This window comes from Penicillium griseofulvum (assembly GCF_001561935.1).
Source record: "Penicillium griseofulvum strain PG3 chromosome Unknown contig_79, whole genome shotgun sequence".
NCBI classification, from domain to species: domain Eukaryota; kingdom Fungi; phylum Ascomycota; class Eurotiomycetes; order Eurotiales; family Aspergillaceae; genus Penicillium; species Penicillium griseofulvum.
In genome coordinates this window covers 1,097,548-1,115,079 of record NW_024467420.1, presented here as the reverse complement: position 1 = coordinate 1,115,079, position 17,532 = coordinate 1,097,548, and the positions used below count along the sequence as shown (strand labels likewise).

Sequence of the window (17,532 nt, the reverse complement as noted above, 5' to 3'; positions counted from 1 at the left end):
ACAGAACCCATCATGAACCCGTTCCATATTGTACCTGTACAAGCCAGACAACGGCGACATCTGAATCATAACCCATAAATTACGATGGAGAGACATGAGAGTAGACTCTACGTCATCACATCTGGGAAATTTACAGAGCGAGGACAGCGAGCATGCCGAGGACACCCATAGCACCACCACCAAGAGTGGCCATGGGGGCAGCGGCGTTGTCGCTGGAGGTGGGGGCAGCAGAGCCGGAAGCAGAGCCAGAAGCATTGCTGTCGGAGTTGGAGCCGGAGTTGGAGTCAGAGTCGGAACCAGAGTTGGAGCCGTTGCCGTTGCCAGACTCGGAGTCGGAGTCAGAGCCGCTGCCGCCGGCAGCGGAGGTGGTGGTGGTAGTGGTAGTACCAGAGGGGCCGGTGCTAGTGCTGGTCTTGGTGACCATGGAGGAGCCGGAGCCGGAAGCACCAGAGCCCTAGAGACATGGTCAGTATGGTTCAAGTAGGAAGAAGAGGAAGGGTATCTTACAGTTGCGCTGGAGTCGGAGCCGGTCTTGGTGGCAGAGCCAGAGGCGTCGGAGCCAGTAGCGCTGGAGTCGGAGCCGGAGGCAGTCTTGGAGCCAGCAGCGCCAGTGGTGGTCACGGAGCCAGAGCCGGAGGTGGTGGCATCGCCACCAGCACCAGCGCTGGACTTGGAGTCAGAGTCATCGGCATCAGAGCCAGCAACACCGCCTGCGATAGAATGTTAGTTTACTGCATTTCGTGTTCGTAATGACTAATAGTTGATACATACCAGGGCACTTAGCGACGGCCATAGCGAGAACCTTCTCGGCGTCATCGCTAGGGCAGGCCTCCTTGGTGCAGTCACGGATACCGAACTTGTAGTTGTCGGACTTGCACAGGCAAGCCAAGTCACCGGCCTTGCAGCCTAAGTCGGCGGCCTGCTTGCTCATGTTGGAGAGACACATGGTCTATAGGCGGGATAGGATTAGCATTGAGCATGATTAACGATAATATAGTGTATCAAAGTACTCACAGCACACTCAGAGGCAGAAGGGTCAGCGGCGACCATGCCGAGGGTGGCCATCAAGGCGAAAGCGACGGGGGAGAAGGACTTCATGATTGCGGATAAGAAATGTGAGGATTATACAGGTGAGTATTAAAAAAAGGAAGATGAAGTTTTCTGGGCAAAGTGGAAACGGAAAAAAATCCTGAGATGGGGATACTCTTCTTATACAGAGAGAGAAAGCCCTGGGAAACGAAAAACAAACTCTGCATCAAAAGTCACCAGCCACCTGCCCCAGACTATAAATTGAGTCTCCATATTGGACAAAAAGGGACAAAAGTGGACAAAGCTGGCAGTGAAGCCCAATCATCATGAACGATCGGCCATGTGGGTTGCCTCCCAGGTCCAGTTGGGATTGTTATGGTACGTTATGGTACCCAGCCAACGTGGCTGCGAGAGATTTATTGCCTGGTGTGTTATGAAGTCACCAAGCAAGCAAATCTTGGATCTGCTCTCTGAAATGGGGGATGATCGCCCCAAAGATAGCTCGCACCCCTTCTCCATGTCGATCTCATAGGTTCATCCAATCGCCAAGGGGGTCCATCGGAATTGGTTTTTTCGGGTTCTGGCAAAATTGGAGCTCTCCATTTTTCCAATTTTGTCAATATTGCCGACGGAGTCATCCATAGGAAGCCCAAGGTACGGAATTGTGGTTCATCCCCTCAAATTATATCGAATTATGGTAGAGATCAAGAGATCCATTCGATCCAAATCTGTCTTAGTGGATCTCGGAGGAACCGATCGCACTATTGAAAAATTGGGAAACTCAGTCTGGTGGCTGACTGGCCACAGCCACATTGTGGCTGGTTTTTATTACCCTTTTTTATTCTGCAAGGTCATGATATCAAGGGATACCCCTTGTGTAGCAATTAAGAATTAAGAATTAGGAAGATTTGATATGTAAATTATTGCAATCATTTGGTTTCCCTTTTTTTGATTTTCTTTTACCTTTTTTTTTGCTTTTATTAAATTGAAATCTCGCGCAGATCGAAATCAAACACCGGCATTGGATGTGATATAGCCCCCACTCCACATTATATGTTGTGCTCCGTCCATGGGTAGGTCAAGATAACATAAATCAAATTGATTATACTCCGTATGTTGTATATCAATTCATATGCTGTATAATAATCAATATATGGAGCTACGGAGTACTCCGACCCTGTGATAACATTCAACTCTGTGGCACGGAGCACATCCCTAGCCACATTTCTTTTGACAAATTCCCCGAACAAATCTCATACCTTGACGCATCACTTGAAATCATGACCACGATGGTAAACAATCCTATTCTTCTTTGCACATCTTGTTATTTTGATATAGCCTAGGATTACACACCAAGCAGGTTGGGAATACTCTACACCTAGCAAAAATAATGCACCTGGACGGAGTACAACATAGAAATTACTCCGTCCTCACTGGCATGTTCCCGCTGTTGTCTCAACAGCCTGCGACAGTTCAAGCTCATATTGATGCAGACGTCAACGCCACTTTAAGGACTGTTTACCTGGGAGTCTGCATGCACTCTCCCTTGGGCCCTGGACATGTTTCAGACACCGCTATCCCTGACTACCTATGCCCCCAGAGCTCAGGTTCTGTCAGTATACCAATCCACCATGTTAATAACGGTGGTCTTTTGCCTCTGCTCTATGGAGATTAGGATCACAAAGTCCAGCATGCACTAGCACTATACTAGTAGTGATATTGACGTTACATTGAGTACAACGCTACTGCCTAGATGCTTATCTGGACATCCCCGCTTCACAACTCCCAACTTCTCCCCTTTCAATGTCCAGGGCGACCTAGAGATTTCCAATTATTACACTGCAAATCCAGTTTTGTGTATCAGAATGGTTCTCAGAAGTACTATCTCGCCATTGACCCCGGAGTTCGATGTCTTGGTACAGCAACAGATGGACAAATGGAAAGTCCCAGGATTATCCATGGCAGTGGTTCATGGCTCCAACACCTGGTCGAAAGTATGGAGATTTATAATCTATTGAGTACGGTGTACAGATCACTAAACTGCATTTCAGGCGTACGGGTTTTCCGAGGTTCCTGATCGCAAAATGACCACCGATTCTCTTTTCTGTACTTGTAGCACCACCAAAGCATTCACCGCAGCAGCCATGTCTCTTGCCATCGACGATAGCAAGGATACAGAAACCCCCCTTCGTTGGGATACACCAATTGCGTCCATACTGAGAGATGATTTTGTGTTGGAGAACGACTATAGCACAATGCATACTACCATAGAAGATGCCCTTTCGCACCGGTCGGGACTACCAACTCACGATGCTTGTTTAAATTTAGTTCTTCCCCAGAGATCCCTACGTGAAGCAGTGCGAAACTTGCGCCATCTTCCAATGGCCTATGCTCCCCGTACTACCTTTTCTTACAACAACAACATGTACATGGCAGTATCTCATGCATTGGAACAAATTGAAGGTAGAACTCTCGGCGAGACTCTCAAGAAACGAATTTGGGAACCACTAGAGATGAATGACACATATTTCTCCGTGACAGACGTCTCGCAGGACCCATCTCTTCGTCCTCGACTTGCCCGAGGATACACCTGGGACCCAGACACAAATACCTATATCGCGGAACCATACATGAACGATGTCGCCGTGACCGGAGCCGGCGCCATGGTAAGCAGCGTCCTCGAGTACACCAAGTGGCTACGTGCAATGATCTACCAAAAGGGTCCGATCTCACCACAGGGCCACGCAGAACTCTTGCAGCCACGCACGGTTATCTCAAACTGGGAAGAGCTTGTCGGACCCCCGGCATGTCCATCTCATCTCTATGCCCTAGGATGGTTTGTGGATAGTTACCGCGGCGAGCCTATATACTGGCACAGCGGGAGCTGGCCCGGGTTCGGCATTATGGTGGGCTTCCTACCGAGCAAGGGCTTCGGCTTCGCCATGATGGGTAATACGACCAATGCCCGAAATGCGCAGGTGGAGATCTACATGCACCTTCTTGATCGGATTCTCGGTGGATCACACGTGCCGCGCTCAGTGGACCAGACGATACCAGAAAACAAAAGCACCAAAGCCAAGTCTGAGTGTATGGAAGAAGCCATCAGACGGCTTTATCCGTCTCTGCCGGATCCTATTATTTCTCATTCTCTACAGTTAAACCAGTATGTGGGGAAATACGAACATCCTGCATACAGTTCCATTACTTTATCGCTCAAAAACGGATATTTGGTTGCAGATCTACTAGACCGTGCCATACCTTCTCTCATGACTTTCGCCCATGCGAGTGGGGAGTTCTTTGTGGCGCATCACTACCAATCCAAGAAAATTGGGTCTCTCTCTGGTTACTATGCAACGGAGTTCAGAGTGGGTTCCAATGGAATTGCCACCGCGATGGGTCTAGATGTGGAACCCGCTTTGAACGGAGAGAAGATGTGGTTCGATCGCAAGTCCTGATGGCTTGGTTATGTCCATATATGTTGTACAACATAGACACTCTGTAGATACGGAGGAGCATGTATATATTTTAGTTAAGAGGTCGTGACCCGAATTGAGAAATTCTTATAGCAACCTCGGAAAATCCCAACTTTAATACCCTCAAAGATGGTCAACCTACATACATAGATTGAAGACTATTAACAAGTGAGACATGGTAATGCGAAGAAATAAATTGCCAGTGTCGCTACAAAATTACAGAAAAGAGTCTTCCACATTTTCTGATTGGCCGGTGGTTTCCAGACGAGTTTGTTATAACCAGTCACGGGACACCGGCCCCGGCCCCGAGGCCGGCCCCGAGGCAGGAGTTTGCTTATATAATATTATACACCAATCAAAATGTTCCTTTTCTTGCCGATTTGTTGGGAATTCCTTCTTAAACGAACCAAACTAGACTAGCAAAGTGTTTTGCTATATTTTACTGATAGGCCTGTCTAGCACGTTGAAATCAATTCTTACAGGCTTAGGGGCCTAGATATTAGGAAATACAAGAGCGAGTGGAGACCAAAGACCGACTAATAGTATTAATACCTACATTTACGGAGTACTAAGTACAACATAAACACCCTACTTCTTTCACTAGGTATTCAACAAGAAATTGAACGAATGACTCTGGTTAATTTAACGCTTTCTGGCCCATGGACAATGGCTTAATCACCGGCTACAACTTTGGAAGTGGTCAACTTGGAACAGGAACATATCGACTAACGCACTGTTTATGAAAAAAACGCCTGCTAATTTTGCAGCTGGATCTGAGAATATGCAGAAACTTCTCCAATACATTCTGGCTCTACCCTCTAGCTATAGCGATACTAATTGCTAGAGCAAATCAAAGCGACTATATCTTCCCAACCTCATGTTGGACATCTCTCAACTCTGTTACAGGAAGTTTGATCGGCGCTGGCTCACGGCTGCGAACAGAGTTCAGTTGTTCGAACGCATATGCCACCTCAAGGAGAACTCCATCCGAGAACGCGTTGGTGAGAAGAGTCAAAGCAAATCTTGGCTTCAGTCAGTAGGAATAACAAAACAGTATAGTGGTATGGGACGTTCTTACGGCATTCCAGGCGCCTGAACGACCAGCCCTCGGTCATGCTCCACAGGAGTCCCTTCGGGAAAGTATCCTAGTGGAATGGAAATCACAGGGAACCCCATTTTTGCCGCGAGGTCATTTGCGATACCCTAGTATGATGGAACGGCGAAAAGATCGACGTTGTACTTCTCCATAGCTCCTAGAATACCACCTGGACCCCCAAAGTAACGCTCTTGCTTCACCATGTCAGCATACTTGTCGCTGTCCACGTCAATATCCTCGGATTGAGTCCACAGAAATTTGCCAATGTCCCTCTCTGGGTACTCCTCTTCCGAGTGTGTTTTGGTAAACTCAATGAGATCTTCCGCAGAGCCGATACTGTTGGGGTTTGTTTCAAGTGTTTGTATATACCGGGCGAAGTCTCTTCGGAACTCTGATGATCGAACGATACCCTTGACTTGTTCGTTCAGCTTAGTGAATTCTTCAGCAGCCGGGAAGTCTGCATTATCAACTATCGTTGCACCAGCAGAACTCAGAGATTGCAGGGCAATCTCAAATGCAGCGCTGACTGGGGAATCCTTGTTCGCATCAAAAGTGTTCCTAGGGATACCGATACTAATTCCACTCAGATCAGTTCCTTTGCAAAATTGAACATAATCTGATGCTTGGTCCTGTGGAATGTTCCAGGTCATCTCGTCGTGCTCGCTCCGACCAGCCATTGTACTGAGAATATATGCGGCGTCTTTGACATTGCGTGTGATAGTGCCGATAATATCCTGCCGGGTAGAGATAGGAATAGCGCCATCGTTTCCAATTAGACCTCGGGTAGGCTTCAACCCAACGACATTGCTGAACTCGGCAGGGCTCGTGATACTTCCAGAAGTCTTGGATACTTTATTAGAATGGCTATAAGTCAAACTCAAAGGACGGATTAACTACCTCAGTGCCGATTGCCGCAACACATAGTCCCAGGGCTGTTGCCACCGCGGAACCAGAGCTACTTCCGGAGGTTGAGGAGTTTGGATAATAGATACCCAGAGTCTGACCCCCTCTCGGGCTTCAGCCGTCAGTGATATCCAAGCCTCTGAAATTGGCCCATTCCGAAAGGTTGGTTTTGCCCAAGATCACAGCCCCGGCTGCTCTGAGTTTGGCGATCACCGACGACTCGTTCGTGGGTTTTGCTCCAAGTAGGGCATATGAGCCTGCAGAAACATCTAGCTTCTCATCTTTTGTTGCTATATTGTCTTTCACAAGGATGGGAATGCCATGGAGCGGACTGCGATGTGAAAAATTAGCGAGGAGAAAGAAAAGTCAGAAAAATAAAGACGTACCCCCTACTTCCTGTCCGAAGTCGTTCCTCGTCCAGCTTTTTCGCATCTGTCACGGCATCTGGATTTATTTGCAACACAGCATTGAACTCGGATACCTCATGGATTCTCGCAATATATGCCTTGACAAGATCAACTGATGTAAAATGCGCCGATTGAAGGCCCTCCGAGGCTTTTTCAAGCGGAAGCTCTCGTAGAGAAGGAAGTTCGACAGTACCTAGATTCGAAATCAGCAATTAAGGTGAGTACTAAAGCAGGAATTGTTTACCGAAAGGATGCTTGTCCGTCATGGTAGCCAAAATTCGAAAGCCCGGTGGGAATGTGGAGGTCAAGAACGAGTACAAGTAGCTAAAATCACGCCCATAAAAAGACATACAGAATTCCGGTATGGTGCATCTTCCATAGGCGGCTCGATCTCATTAGCTGAGGTTGGGCCATGGAGTAGGTAAATATCATTTACGAGGCAGCGCTGGCAAGTCCTTTCAAACAAAGAATTCAGAATTACCCCGCTTATGTTTGCTGGCACTCTTTATGCTTATTTAGAATGTAATATGACAAGGATCTTTATGTATACAAGTATTTATCCACTTCACAGTGCCGGGTGGTTCTGCTGGAAGCACCCTTCCACCTCGATACCCGTATCGCATTATTTACGGGTTATTACACTTAATCGGTTGAGAAATGAGGGTGTCGTTGATGTATACAACATACGAAGCAAAAGAAAATGTTCAAAATCGAATCACCAGTGGAGCAGCATGCAGAGTAGCTATCGGGCCCCGTCAACCGAAATGTGCCTCGATGCAGAAGGGGAAAAGATCTCCCATTTGCCCGGGTGCACATTGATCACTCCGGGCTCCGCTTCTGGTGGAGTCGAACAAAATTTTATCAAAGCAAAAAGATGTTGACCGACGCAGGGATCGAACCTGCAATCTCTTGATTCGTAGTCAAGCGCCTTGCCATTGGGCCAGCCGGCCTGCTATATTTGGTTGGTCAAAATGCGTACTATATTCCAAAAGTAGAAATTGGGTCTATTTTCATCCAGATAATGCCCATTTCCAGGTATGTAATAGAGTCACAGGCACAGACAGTCTATTAAGAAGAGATTTGATAGAAAGAAAAAGAAAAACAGTGGTATGAGAGTGTTAACAAAAGAAAACGCTGTAAAAAAACGCCAAAAATTATAAGGTGAGATATATATATCGTAGACCGGGTCATACATCCAACTCCGAATCGTCTGTGGCGTAAACTTCCGAAATGATAGGGATCTTTTCATAAACCGTTCCTTTCTCTGATATGATTTGAGATCTGCGGCCTAGTTCTTTCTGTCCTTGAACGCGCGCCCACAAGCACCTCCCCAGATATCCTATGAGGAACACAGCTGAACAACCAACCAGCCCGGTGGCGATACCCAGCAAAGTATGAATCACAATATCGCGGTTCATGTCCATTGAATTCTCATTATCAGAGCTTGGCACCGTAGTCTTGATAGCATCGAGTCGTCCATCCCAGTACTTTATAACCCACGGCTGGGTCTCCTGAGAGAGATGATTGTCTCGATGGCCGGTGTGAGCTGGCTCGACACGGAAAGAGGCAGATTTGTACTTTCCATCTTGATCGACATAAAGGTTGATGGCTACTGCGTGCGGTGATACTAGGTTACCCTGCAGATCAAGGAACTCGACTCGTACATGGGTCGTATCTGGCGCGGTCGGCATTTTGTTTGTGTGAGTTGTTTGAGATTTGAGCGTGTAGGCTAATTCCACAGTCTTGTGGGGTTTTTCTTGGTTTTCGCCTTCATAGAGCGGCACTTGGAGCGTCGGTGTCATTGGTGGAGGATAGAATTGGTGGTCATTGGCGTATAGATCCCCATTCTGAAAGGAGAATTTGATAGACTGTGATACATTAGTATGTTGACAATATACTAATAGTATATCACCCACGAAGCTTGATGTGACTTCATATATGAGGTCATTAGGAGATGGAACGAAAGGAAGTTCAAGTATTTTAGAATGGGAGTGATCGATAGTAAAGGCGAGGGCACTACCCAGGTAGAGTATGGGCCACAGTAGCTTCATCGTGAATTTGGGATATTATGGAGTATAGACAGAATAGGCGAGCTAGAAGAGACGAGACGAGAAGGTAAAAGAGAGGAATAGACGAGAGATTAGATATTTATGATACTAAGTAAATTTTACCCCCAGCCAGGTTCTTATCTCTTTGTCTCTTTGGAATAGATACATGTTCAGTTACCTACTCTGTATACAACAAAAATACTATGTATAAAGAGCAATTGCCAGAATAAAGCTTAGTGTCTGTTTGTACTGCCCTGGGCACGTTTCAGTCCTTTGCGACGGCCACCCTTTGTCTTGGGATTTTCTTTGATTTTCTAAGAACCTCGAGAGTGTCATAAAAATAGATTTTTAATTCGATCTCATTTTTATCAACCTCAATCAAACTCGTAGAGCCACATGTAACTCCGAGCGGAACATATATAAGAACAGTAAATGGATCCAACTTCCCATAAGATATATATATTACTTCCTATAGTGGTTTAGCCTTTTATGACATTAACTCACTGACGGGGGGCTTTGTTCTAGCGGAAGTGGCCGAAGTTGTTTTTTGACCAATCCAGTCTCTCTATCACCAACAAGGTCTCCAGGATTATAGATCCATATTATCCAACACGTGCGAGTGCCAAATCCTAATGCGGCAATTCGTCAAGTAATTAACTGCAGATTATTGTCCCATAACGGTTGAAATTAGATGCATGATTGGACCTTGGCCTGAAAATCTATGTTCCACGGCCCCCAATACCAGGAGATTACTACCCGAATTGTGATGGATGCCGAAATGGTCTCAAGAGCTTCAAAATGGGATTTTTGAAGGGTACTTGGCAAAGGAAACGGCCCCAGCTCTTTTATTGTGCGTTTTCGATTTCCTATAATAGGAATATCCGCATCTTTCGACGCCAAATTCGAAGTTTACCATACTCAAAGTCCGGAAATTGTCTATTCAGGGAGTATGAGTACATCCATTATTATTGCAACTCGTTGGACCTGCTGCAGGAGTCAGATATAGGTAATTCCTATCTATTAATTTCATAAGTATAGTTTAGCCGGCCACAATCTACCACGTGGAGTTTGTACGGAGTTTGTATGCGAAGGATATCTTGCATTCCCAATTAATTATCTCGTAAAGTAGGACACATCAAGCCCCCTGGAGTTCCACTAATTGACCTTGCCTTTTTACTCAGAAATTTGCGTAGGTCGTGTCTATAAGACAATCCAGGACTCAGGTCGGCTTATAGTAGGGCGCAGTCTGCCAGAACCGACAGCGTTCGCTATCGGTTGGATCCTGCACCGGCTGGATGGTATGATTGCCAATCTTAACGAGCTGTGCATCCTTGCCACGCATTTTGAAGACAGGTCCCAGCTGAGATTTCGGTGCGCCATGCTGGATAAAGCTAGTGAAATAGTCCTGCATAGCCAATGCCACAGTCACATTGGCAATTCCTTCTGCCCCCTTATTGAAAAAGGTGTAGGCAACATCCTGTCCATGTAGCGCAGGTGGAATGCTGAACTCATACGCATAGATATCACCGTAGAACGCACGGCTGAGATAGTCTGTATTGCACCGGAATATGAGATCCGCGATAGAGAGCGACGTGCGCTCGATCGAGTCTTTGTATCCATGGGAGCCGTCATAGACTGGTGGGTAGAGGACATCCAAGATATAGTCGGATACCTTTTCTGGAGTATTCGGTGACAAGGTCTTCATCTGAAGTCCTAAGCCGGTGCTATTGACGCTGTCAGGTGAAGTAAAGACCAATCCTTCATTCGCGTTATAGCCGACCATGATGTTCAAGTTGTGATCGAAACCGCCTCCGAACAAAAGCTGGCCCGGAAGAGCAGGGACGAAACTGCCGTCAACAGCGGGACCGTAGGTGAACTGTCCCCATTGGGACTTTGTCGCAACTTGGTACGCATTGGCTTCGATCAATTTTTCCGATGGTAATTTCCGGGCTTCTTCAATCGTGTCGACGTCCAGAATCTCCAAGAACTGCTGCAGTGTATCTTCTTGTTGCTCTTCGCCAATCATTGGGACCCAACCTGGACTCTGTAAGATCGCTTGTTGGAAGGGTACAGCACCCCGTTTGCCCCCGTAGGCGGTGATTTGATGAAGGATTGAACCACCTCCAGCGGATTCTCCCATAACTGTGACTCGGGTCGCATCTCCACCGAACAGGTGAATATTCTTGTATACCCAGTCAAGAGCAAGCCGTTGATCGTGAAGCGCTGCGTTTGCGGTGCCATTGGCATTGATACTGTCACCACCAAGCCAGCCAAATGCACCCAACTTCCAGAAACATTAGTATCCCCACGGCATTGACCTAGGAATATCGTATGACTTACTCGATAGTTCATGGCAACGTAGACAATCCCTTCATCACTACCTCGCATACTCCGCTCGATCAACCCAGTTGGATCCAAGTTGCCCTTCTCTCCCCCCACATACCCTCCGCCATAGATCCACACCAGCACCGGCGCCAAGTTCTTTCGGGATTTTGGGGCATCACCCCTCGCGCGATCGAATACCTTTTTAGGGACAACGACGTCAAGGAAGAGACAGTCCTCAGTGGTGCGTGGGTCCAGCTCCGCCGGCTTGTACTTATAGGAAGAGATGTTGGTGGACCCAGAGAAGGATTGGCCATAGAAGTAGCTCAAGATGAAGGCTGGTTGGACTTTTGTGGACCACAATGGGGCTGCCTGTGGGCATATCCTGCCTACAGAGCCATTCTGGACGTGCTCTCTATTTTGTTTGGGAAGTTCGGGTGCCTGGAATCTCAGCTCGCCAACTGGAGGTGCCGCATAACGGATATTGGTGAAATTATAGATTCCATGGGTGCTCTATTTCGAATGTCAGGGATTATGAAATCAAACGGAAGAAGTCTTATCTGACATTGAATGAAATTGCTTGGTGTCGCTCATATCCCAAATCAACCACAGGTAATTTGGAGGCCAGGCACACTGAAACCAGTGTCAACAACAATGCAGCGACCATATTGACCCCAGAAGAGCGGAGTAAAAACGCGGAGAAAGAGAGAGAACCCTTAATGCTCCTGGGGTTTATATTAATACTAGCCAGGAACCACTAAGTCAGGCCACGAACCTAGTTTTATGTATTTTATCCACAGGTCCGAGTGGTGTATATGGCCCAACAGAGCCTTAGCTCGAGATGAAGTAGATTTCCCTACCAATCATCATAATCCAAGCTAAGCGACGTGGAAAATACAGTCAGCGGACAGTTCCGTTTTGCGGCCTAAAATGCGCAATGATGTCAAAGCGAGGCATTGCCTTGGAGCTCGGCGATAATACACCAATAAGAGATGAGCTTCCCCAGAAATCCGTATTCAAATCGGTCAACGCTATACTAAATCAGGGGCTGGGCTCGGTAGAAAGTACAGAAGGATTGTTGGCGAGCACAGACTCTGCGGGGTATATTTGACCGAGGCTGCAACATAACATCCGTCAGACGGATATTCGGAAAGGTATAATTGTTGCCTAGAACGGCACTTGAGATATTCATTTGCTACAGCATAGATCAATGCCTCAATTATCGACTTCGCGAATCTTATACTCGAACATCTGGTTAGATGGGACTTCATCCTCATCCTGGAGTTTCGCGGCACTCTCGGCGCCCGCCGCTGGCACGCGATACTCGAATCGTTTCCCATGCCCTGGTACAGATCCATCGGGCAGTGCATATGGGAAAGGCAGATATTCGGGCAATAAACCCAGCTGCACAAGTACTGTTGCTTGGTCCCATGCAATGTGTTCATGAAACAAGCGATCTCCACGAATGTTGACTACAGATGTGAATGGAACGCGAACATGCTTGCCTGTCGGAGGAATACCGGGAATCCTAAGGTAGATGAACACGTTAGTTAATTGGCTCAATTCAAGCACAGGAATTGAATAACCTACATCCAGTCCATCTGTTTCACATGAGTGAAGACAAATATAAATTCGTCTACAATCCGGTCGGTACCAACTGTCCGACTAATAAGCTCCAAAGCTGTGTCGTCGGGGTTGTTGAAGATGAAGTGATTGAGATAAAAGTGACTTAAACGAGCTCGTCCAATGCCTCCTGTTAGGGTTGGCACATGGTTCACGTAAGGCTCTGCGACCATCGTCGCCATCGTTTTTTCGACTGAGCGTTCTTCGAATTCATAATAGGTGTGCTCGTCCCAGATCTTCTCAAGGTCAAAGAATGGGCCACCCAGGTGCTTTTTAACAAATCCGACACTCCGAGTATGTGCTACTCCTGCAGTCGATATTTTGAAATCAGGGTGGCCGGGGATCATAAAGCTAGAAGAGGATACGTCGGAGTACACGTGGGTAGTTTGTCCTTCCTTCTTCTCGCCTTTCGTTGGACTAGAAAGCTGGGAAAGGGTTGACTGGAAGAAGGGAATGTCCCAAGAGTCGAAGAATACTGCGGCGATCAGAGCCGTGCCTTGAACTAGTGCACCTTGCAGACTGTCCTCGAATTGGGGAGCATAGTCTTTCTTTGATCCATAAACTAATTTGAAGTCAGTATGGGCTACTCGGAGGGCTAGGTTGAAACTTCCGTACTTATCAACCCAATCTTTTCCTTCGTATCGCACTCTAGCCTCTCCGTTAAGCCACGCTCAGCCTCTTGGAGAAGCTCTCGTAGAGACGATATGTCAATGGCAAACTTCTCATCTACGGTAATCTGTGCCACCGTGAAGCTTTCCTCGGCCCATTTTTTGAGTGGTTCTGGATCAAGCGTCTTGTTTTGCTGTTGACATGTCGCGTAACAAAGAGGTCGTATGAGAATCAGTCCTGGACCGTGTCCGCACCGAGAAAGAGGAGGTTGAATAGTCACATATGGACTCAACTCTACGTGAGCGGAAGGCGAACAAGACTCTGTCATTTTTAAACAAATAAATGTTCAAGGAAGTTGAGTAAATACGGGGGTTTCAAAGTGGCCGGGCGATCATTATATACCCGGGGGCTCTCTCACCCCCACTTAGACCACCTAGATAGTGACGAAAAGGATGGAAGTTGGTTGTTCAACGGACACACTTTCAGGGCAAAAAAAAACAAAAAAGTCATCGTATAGTTACATAGTATTGCAATTGAAGCATATATTGCATTTATCTTAGATACCATACACGTGACCTGTCATCGGAGCTCGGCCCATTTCTATCCACGCGCAAGCTCTCTCCCAAGAGCACAACCCAACAATGAACGCACTTGTCCAGTCTGCCCTGACTGATGTCGAATCCAAACTCAATGCTCTTCTGACTAGCCTCACCACGTCTCCCACGGCTGCAGGCGCCCCTGCCGCAGCTGTCGCCCTGCTCGACGCGGACGATGTGCTAACCTCCGCCATTGAAACCCTTCGACAGCACCAAGAAAATTACGCAAAGATCCTCCGACTGCGAAACGAGGCACAGCAGCTAGAGGAACAGGTCAAGGGCATCGTGGGGGACATTGACGGGTTCGACAAAGAGATTCGCACAGCTTGTGGAGACAACGGCGACAGCGACAGCGATTTCGATTCTGACTCCGATGACGAACTGGGGGGAAAGAAATCATTACTACGGGGAATCAAAGAGATTGACTACAGGTTACTCTTGGATTTTGCACGTCGCATCAGCAAATACAACCACGAAGCAGCAGCCGATGCCGCAACAGGCATCGTGAAACGACAAGAGGGGACCGCCCTCGCCGATAAAGACGTGACGATGACGGGGACAAACGGAGACCAGCCAACAGAGGAGGGCGCAGAACCAGTGGCATCTGTCACCAAAAACGCAACACAGTGGTTGGACGAGTCCGCGAACGTTACGCGCCAGGTCTACATGCTACCCTACCCGATGGAGGAACGGATACGGATGGGACTGATGGGTCAAATCCAGCTTACTGCTGGTGAAGATTCTGAAAAGGAGGTGGAGCGGTTGTTACGCGAAGCTGAGGGTCTTGGGGCCGCAGAACCGCCAGCACCGGTCGAACTTGCGGAAAGCACAAAGCAGGCGGGCGAGGCTGCGAAGGCTGCAGCTCATGCCGGATCATTGGCCGCTGGAATGCCGCGGGCGCATGCGCCAGCACCGAAACCCAAACCCAAGGCGATGCTGGACCTTGATCTCTACGACCCCGATGAAGATGATGATTGAGTGTTTTTAAAGCGGGCGTTGCATTCGATTTTCATAATGATACCAGCTACAACAGCACAAAAATCTATTCAAGATAATCTTTCTTATTTCAACCATTTCTCATTTCGCGTTCATTGCATATCTCGGAGCATTTATCCAGCTGTCACATCTTATGAACCGAAGATTTGGCCGTCCACCCCCGGAACTTCTTGCCATAGAAGTAGAAGGGGATGGCGCAGAAACACCATAATGCTGTCAGAGACATGTTCAGCATGATTGGCTTGACAAACCCACTCTCTTCCACCCATTTGGTGATGAATCTGCTGAAGCCATAGCCCCAGAGGTTCTTGTTGACAGTGATAGCCACGAAAATCGAGCCCGCCACAGGCTTGTAGCTGTCGACTGCATATGTGCTGGTAATAGCCGGAAGGGCTGCAACCTGGATTCCTGCTGCAGTGTATCCAATAAAGACGATGATCTATGAATGGACGAGTTAGTTGAACATCTGCCGAGCAAGGGATGATTGCACCCACCTTCCAGTCCCATTTATACTGGTATCCAAACGCAACAATGAAGTTGCCAATTATTGAGATGATGACATACGGAATCATCGCTGGCAAACGCATTTCAGGTTCTCGAATACCTCGGTTCTTCCGGGTGGCCTTCATGGAGATCCAATCTGAAAGAAGGCCGTTGGTAGCCAATCCAATGAAACTCCCGATCAAAATAGCAAAGTTGAAGAAACCAATCGTTTGACTACCGAAGTTGTATGGTGGTTCTGCAAATGCTTGGCTCTGGGTGAGATTGAGGGTGAGGAAACAACTAGCGGACCATGACACGACAAACGCGGCCAGTTCGACGATGGGGAAGGTCAACAGCTTCCATGGAATCCAGAAGCTGAGAATACAAGTCTTGATATTGTTTCCATCCAATTGCCAGAGCTTGAATTGTTGCTTTGATGGGGTGCCTTTGTGCAAATAAGGATCGCGCTCGTCAGTTTCCACATTCTCGTTCTCTTGCCTGGTCATCTTGGCTGCCTTCTCTGTGTCCGATCCATCAGTTGCCAACTCAGAAGGAGTAGGTGACACCGCGTGAGCAACTTCTTCTGGATGAATGCGATGCCATTTGGTCTCCGGGAAGAGTAGGATCTGAAGCAGGAGCACGAATCCGAGGACGCCGACGTTCAGCCAGAAGAAGCTGCGCCATCCACTATGTTCAGCCATAGGGCCCGCGATGATGGGACCAACCTGGAGGATGTCAGTTACAGCCAATACTCTGATCCGAATTATTTACCATGAGAGCCCCGAAATACGCAGTGAAGTACATTGTATTGTACGCACCGCGCTCATGTAGGAACATGATATCCGCGATGATCTCTGGTTGAGATGTCTAGAGGTGAACGGTCAGTTTTTATCCGTTGGAAGGAGATCGAGACACACCTCTGCGGGACCAGCGCCAAATCCATTGAGCACACAAGCGCCCATGTAGCTGCCATAGCTAGTCGCCATTGCTCGCCAAATATTGCTGACCAGGCAGATTAGGGTTGAAAATATCAGGACCGGTCTTCGTCCGTAGGACGTTTGAATGGGTATCCTAGATCAACCCAGTGTTAGCGATGGTTACCAACCGCAATTGATCGATCCTCACCAAAAAAAATTGCTGAAACCCAGAACCAGAATGCAGACACCTGTGAACTGCACCACGGCGGCCAAATCGGTCTGAAATGCCTCCATCAACTGCGGGAACATAGGAGCCAATGCCAACGGGCCCAGGCCTTGACTGAAAGATGTCAAGGAGGCTATAGCCATGGCGCTCATTTTCCAGAATCGATTCCAATTCTACAAACTTGGTTATTGATTGTCCCGGTCAACTTGGGGAAGAAATCTTACCAAAGGATCATGAGGGTCTTGCGATGGTTGGGGCACTAGCACACGATCGGATTTGGAGGATGATTTAACGAAATGATGAGAGCCCACATCAGTCATGATCTCCGTTCCTGGGTAGATTACTGTTCCCAGCTCCTCCTCGATTCTGGGCAGATGGTTAGCAGGCACGGCCATTACGGGGTATACAATGCGACATACTGATGGAGAGTCTAAGCGAGATTTTGTTAGCCAAAATACGCATAAAACATCTATGAATCAAGACTCACCCCTTCATCATAATTCATTTCCATGTTTTCGGTTTATCCCTTGAGCTGATGTGAAGTTCAAGAGAACTTTTGATTCTCGAAGAACTATGCTCATCGCGTGGCCAGTCGGGGCCCCCTGTTAGTTATATTTCAAATATGGGAGATATCAGGGAGATTAGACCCCTAGAGGGGTTAAATCCGGGAAAGCAAGGTCATCAACTACCGAAGGCAAACGTATCCCTGCCCATAAGCGTAGGTTATGTCTCTTTCCAGTTCACCAGTAGCAGGGCTTTGGTCAGAGTTTCTCCAAGTGATATACATGCTCCGTTACTCTATGT

The 17,532-nt window shown here is 47.6% G+C and overlaps 8 protein-coding genes across 8 annotated transcripts; 2 read left to right on the top strand and 6 right to left on the bottom strand.

Annotated features, from left to right (window-relative positions):
* Window positions 1-130: 130 nt before the first annotated feature.
* Window positions 131-1,098, bottom strand: PGRI_003540 (CFEM domain-containing protein; the record flags this gene model as incomplete). Its single annotated transcript, XM_040788067.1, has 4 exons — window positions 131-454; window positions 508-710; window positions 772-949; window positions 1,015-1,098. 4 exons carry the CDS (start codon window positions 1,096-1,098, stop codon window positions 131-133), a joined length of 789 nt encoding a protein of 262 aa, XP_040651839.1.
* Window positions 1,099-2,894: 1,796 nt separating this feature from the next.
* On the top strand, window positions 2,895-4,484 carry PGRI_003530 (Beta-lactamase-related protein; the record flags this gene model as incomplete). Its single annotated transcript, XM_040788066.1, has 2 exons — window positions 2,895-3,023; window positions 3,081-4,484. The coding sequence occupies 2 exons, from the start codon at window positions 2,895-2,897 to the stop codon at window positions 4,482-4,484; spliced, it is 1,533 nt and encodes a 510-aa protein (XP_040651838.1).
* A 1,221-nt stretch (window positions 4,485-5,705) lies between these two features.
* PGRI_003520 (Amidase) lies at window positions 5,706-7,174 on the bottom strand (the record flags this gene model as incomplete). Its single annotated transcript, XM_040788065.1, has 4 exons — window positions 5,706-6,440; window positions 6,715-6,832; window positions 6,888-7,101; window positions 7,153-7,174. The coding sequence occupies 4 exons, from the start codon at window positions 7,172-7,174 to the stop codon at window positions 5,706-5,708; spliced, it is 1,089 nt and encodes a 362-aa protein (XP_040651837.1).
* Window positions 7,175-8,095: 921 nt separating this feature from the next.
* Window positions 8,096-8,959, bottom strand: PGRI_003510 (uncharacterized protein; the record flags this gene model as incomplete). The annotated part of the gene is made up of 2 exons (XM_040788064.1): window positions 8,096-8,776; window positions 8,825-8,959. 2 exons carry the CDS (start codon window positions 8,957-8,959, stop codon window positions 8,096-8,098), a joined length of 816 nt encoding a protein of 271 aa, XP_040651836.1.
* A 1,216-nt stretch (window positions 8,960-10,175) lies between these two features.
* Window positions 10,176-11,945, bottom strand: PGRI_003500 (Carboxylesterase, type B; the record flags this gene model as incomplete). Its single annotated transcript, XM_040788063.1, has 3 exons — window positions 10,176-11,240; window positions 11,297-11,791; window positions 11,844-11,945. 3 exons carry the CDS (start codon window positions 11,943-11,945, stop codon window positions 10,176-10,178), a joined length of 1,662 nt encoding a protein of 553 aa, XP_040651835.1.
* Window positions 11,946-12,493: 548 nt separating this feature from the next.
* On the bottom strand, window positions 12,494-13,838 carry PGRI_003490 (uncharacterized protein; the record flags this gene model as incomplete). Its single annotated transcript, XM_040788062.1, has 3 exons — window positions 12,494-12,806; window positions 12,869-13,463; window positions 13,517-13,838. The coding sequence occupies 3 exons, from the start codon at window positions 13,836-13,838 to the stop codon at window positions 12,494-12,496; spliced, it is 1,230 nt and encodes a 409-aa protein (XP_040651834.1).
* Window positions 13,839-14,151: 313 nt separating this feature from the next.
* On the top strand, window positions 14,152-15,084 carry PGRI_003480 (uncharacterized protein; the record flags this gene model as incomplete). Its single annotated transcript, XM_040788061.1, has 1 exon — window positions 14,152-15,084. The coding sequence occupies one exon, from the start codon at window positions 14,152-14,154 to the stop codon at window positions 15,082-15,084; it is 933 nt and encodes a 310-aa protein (XP_040651833.1).
* Window positions 15,085-15,226: 142 nt separating this feature from the next.
* PGRI_003470 (putative MFS transporter) lies at window positions 15,227-17,239 on the bottom strand (the record flags this gene model as incomplete). Its single annotated transcript, XM_040788060.1, has 8 exons — window positions 15,227-15,541; window positions 15,597-16,310; window positions 16,357-16,452; window positions 16,503-16,656; window positions 16,711-16,901; window positions 16,953-17,094; window positions 17,148-17,158; window positions 17,216-17,239. The coding sequence occupies 8 exons, from the start codon at window positions 17,237-17,239 to the stop codon at window positions 15,227-15,229; spliced, it is 1,647 nt and encodes a 548-aa protein (XP_040651832.1).
* Window positions 17,240-17,532: the final 293 nt, after the last annotated feature.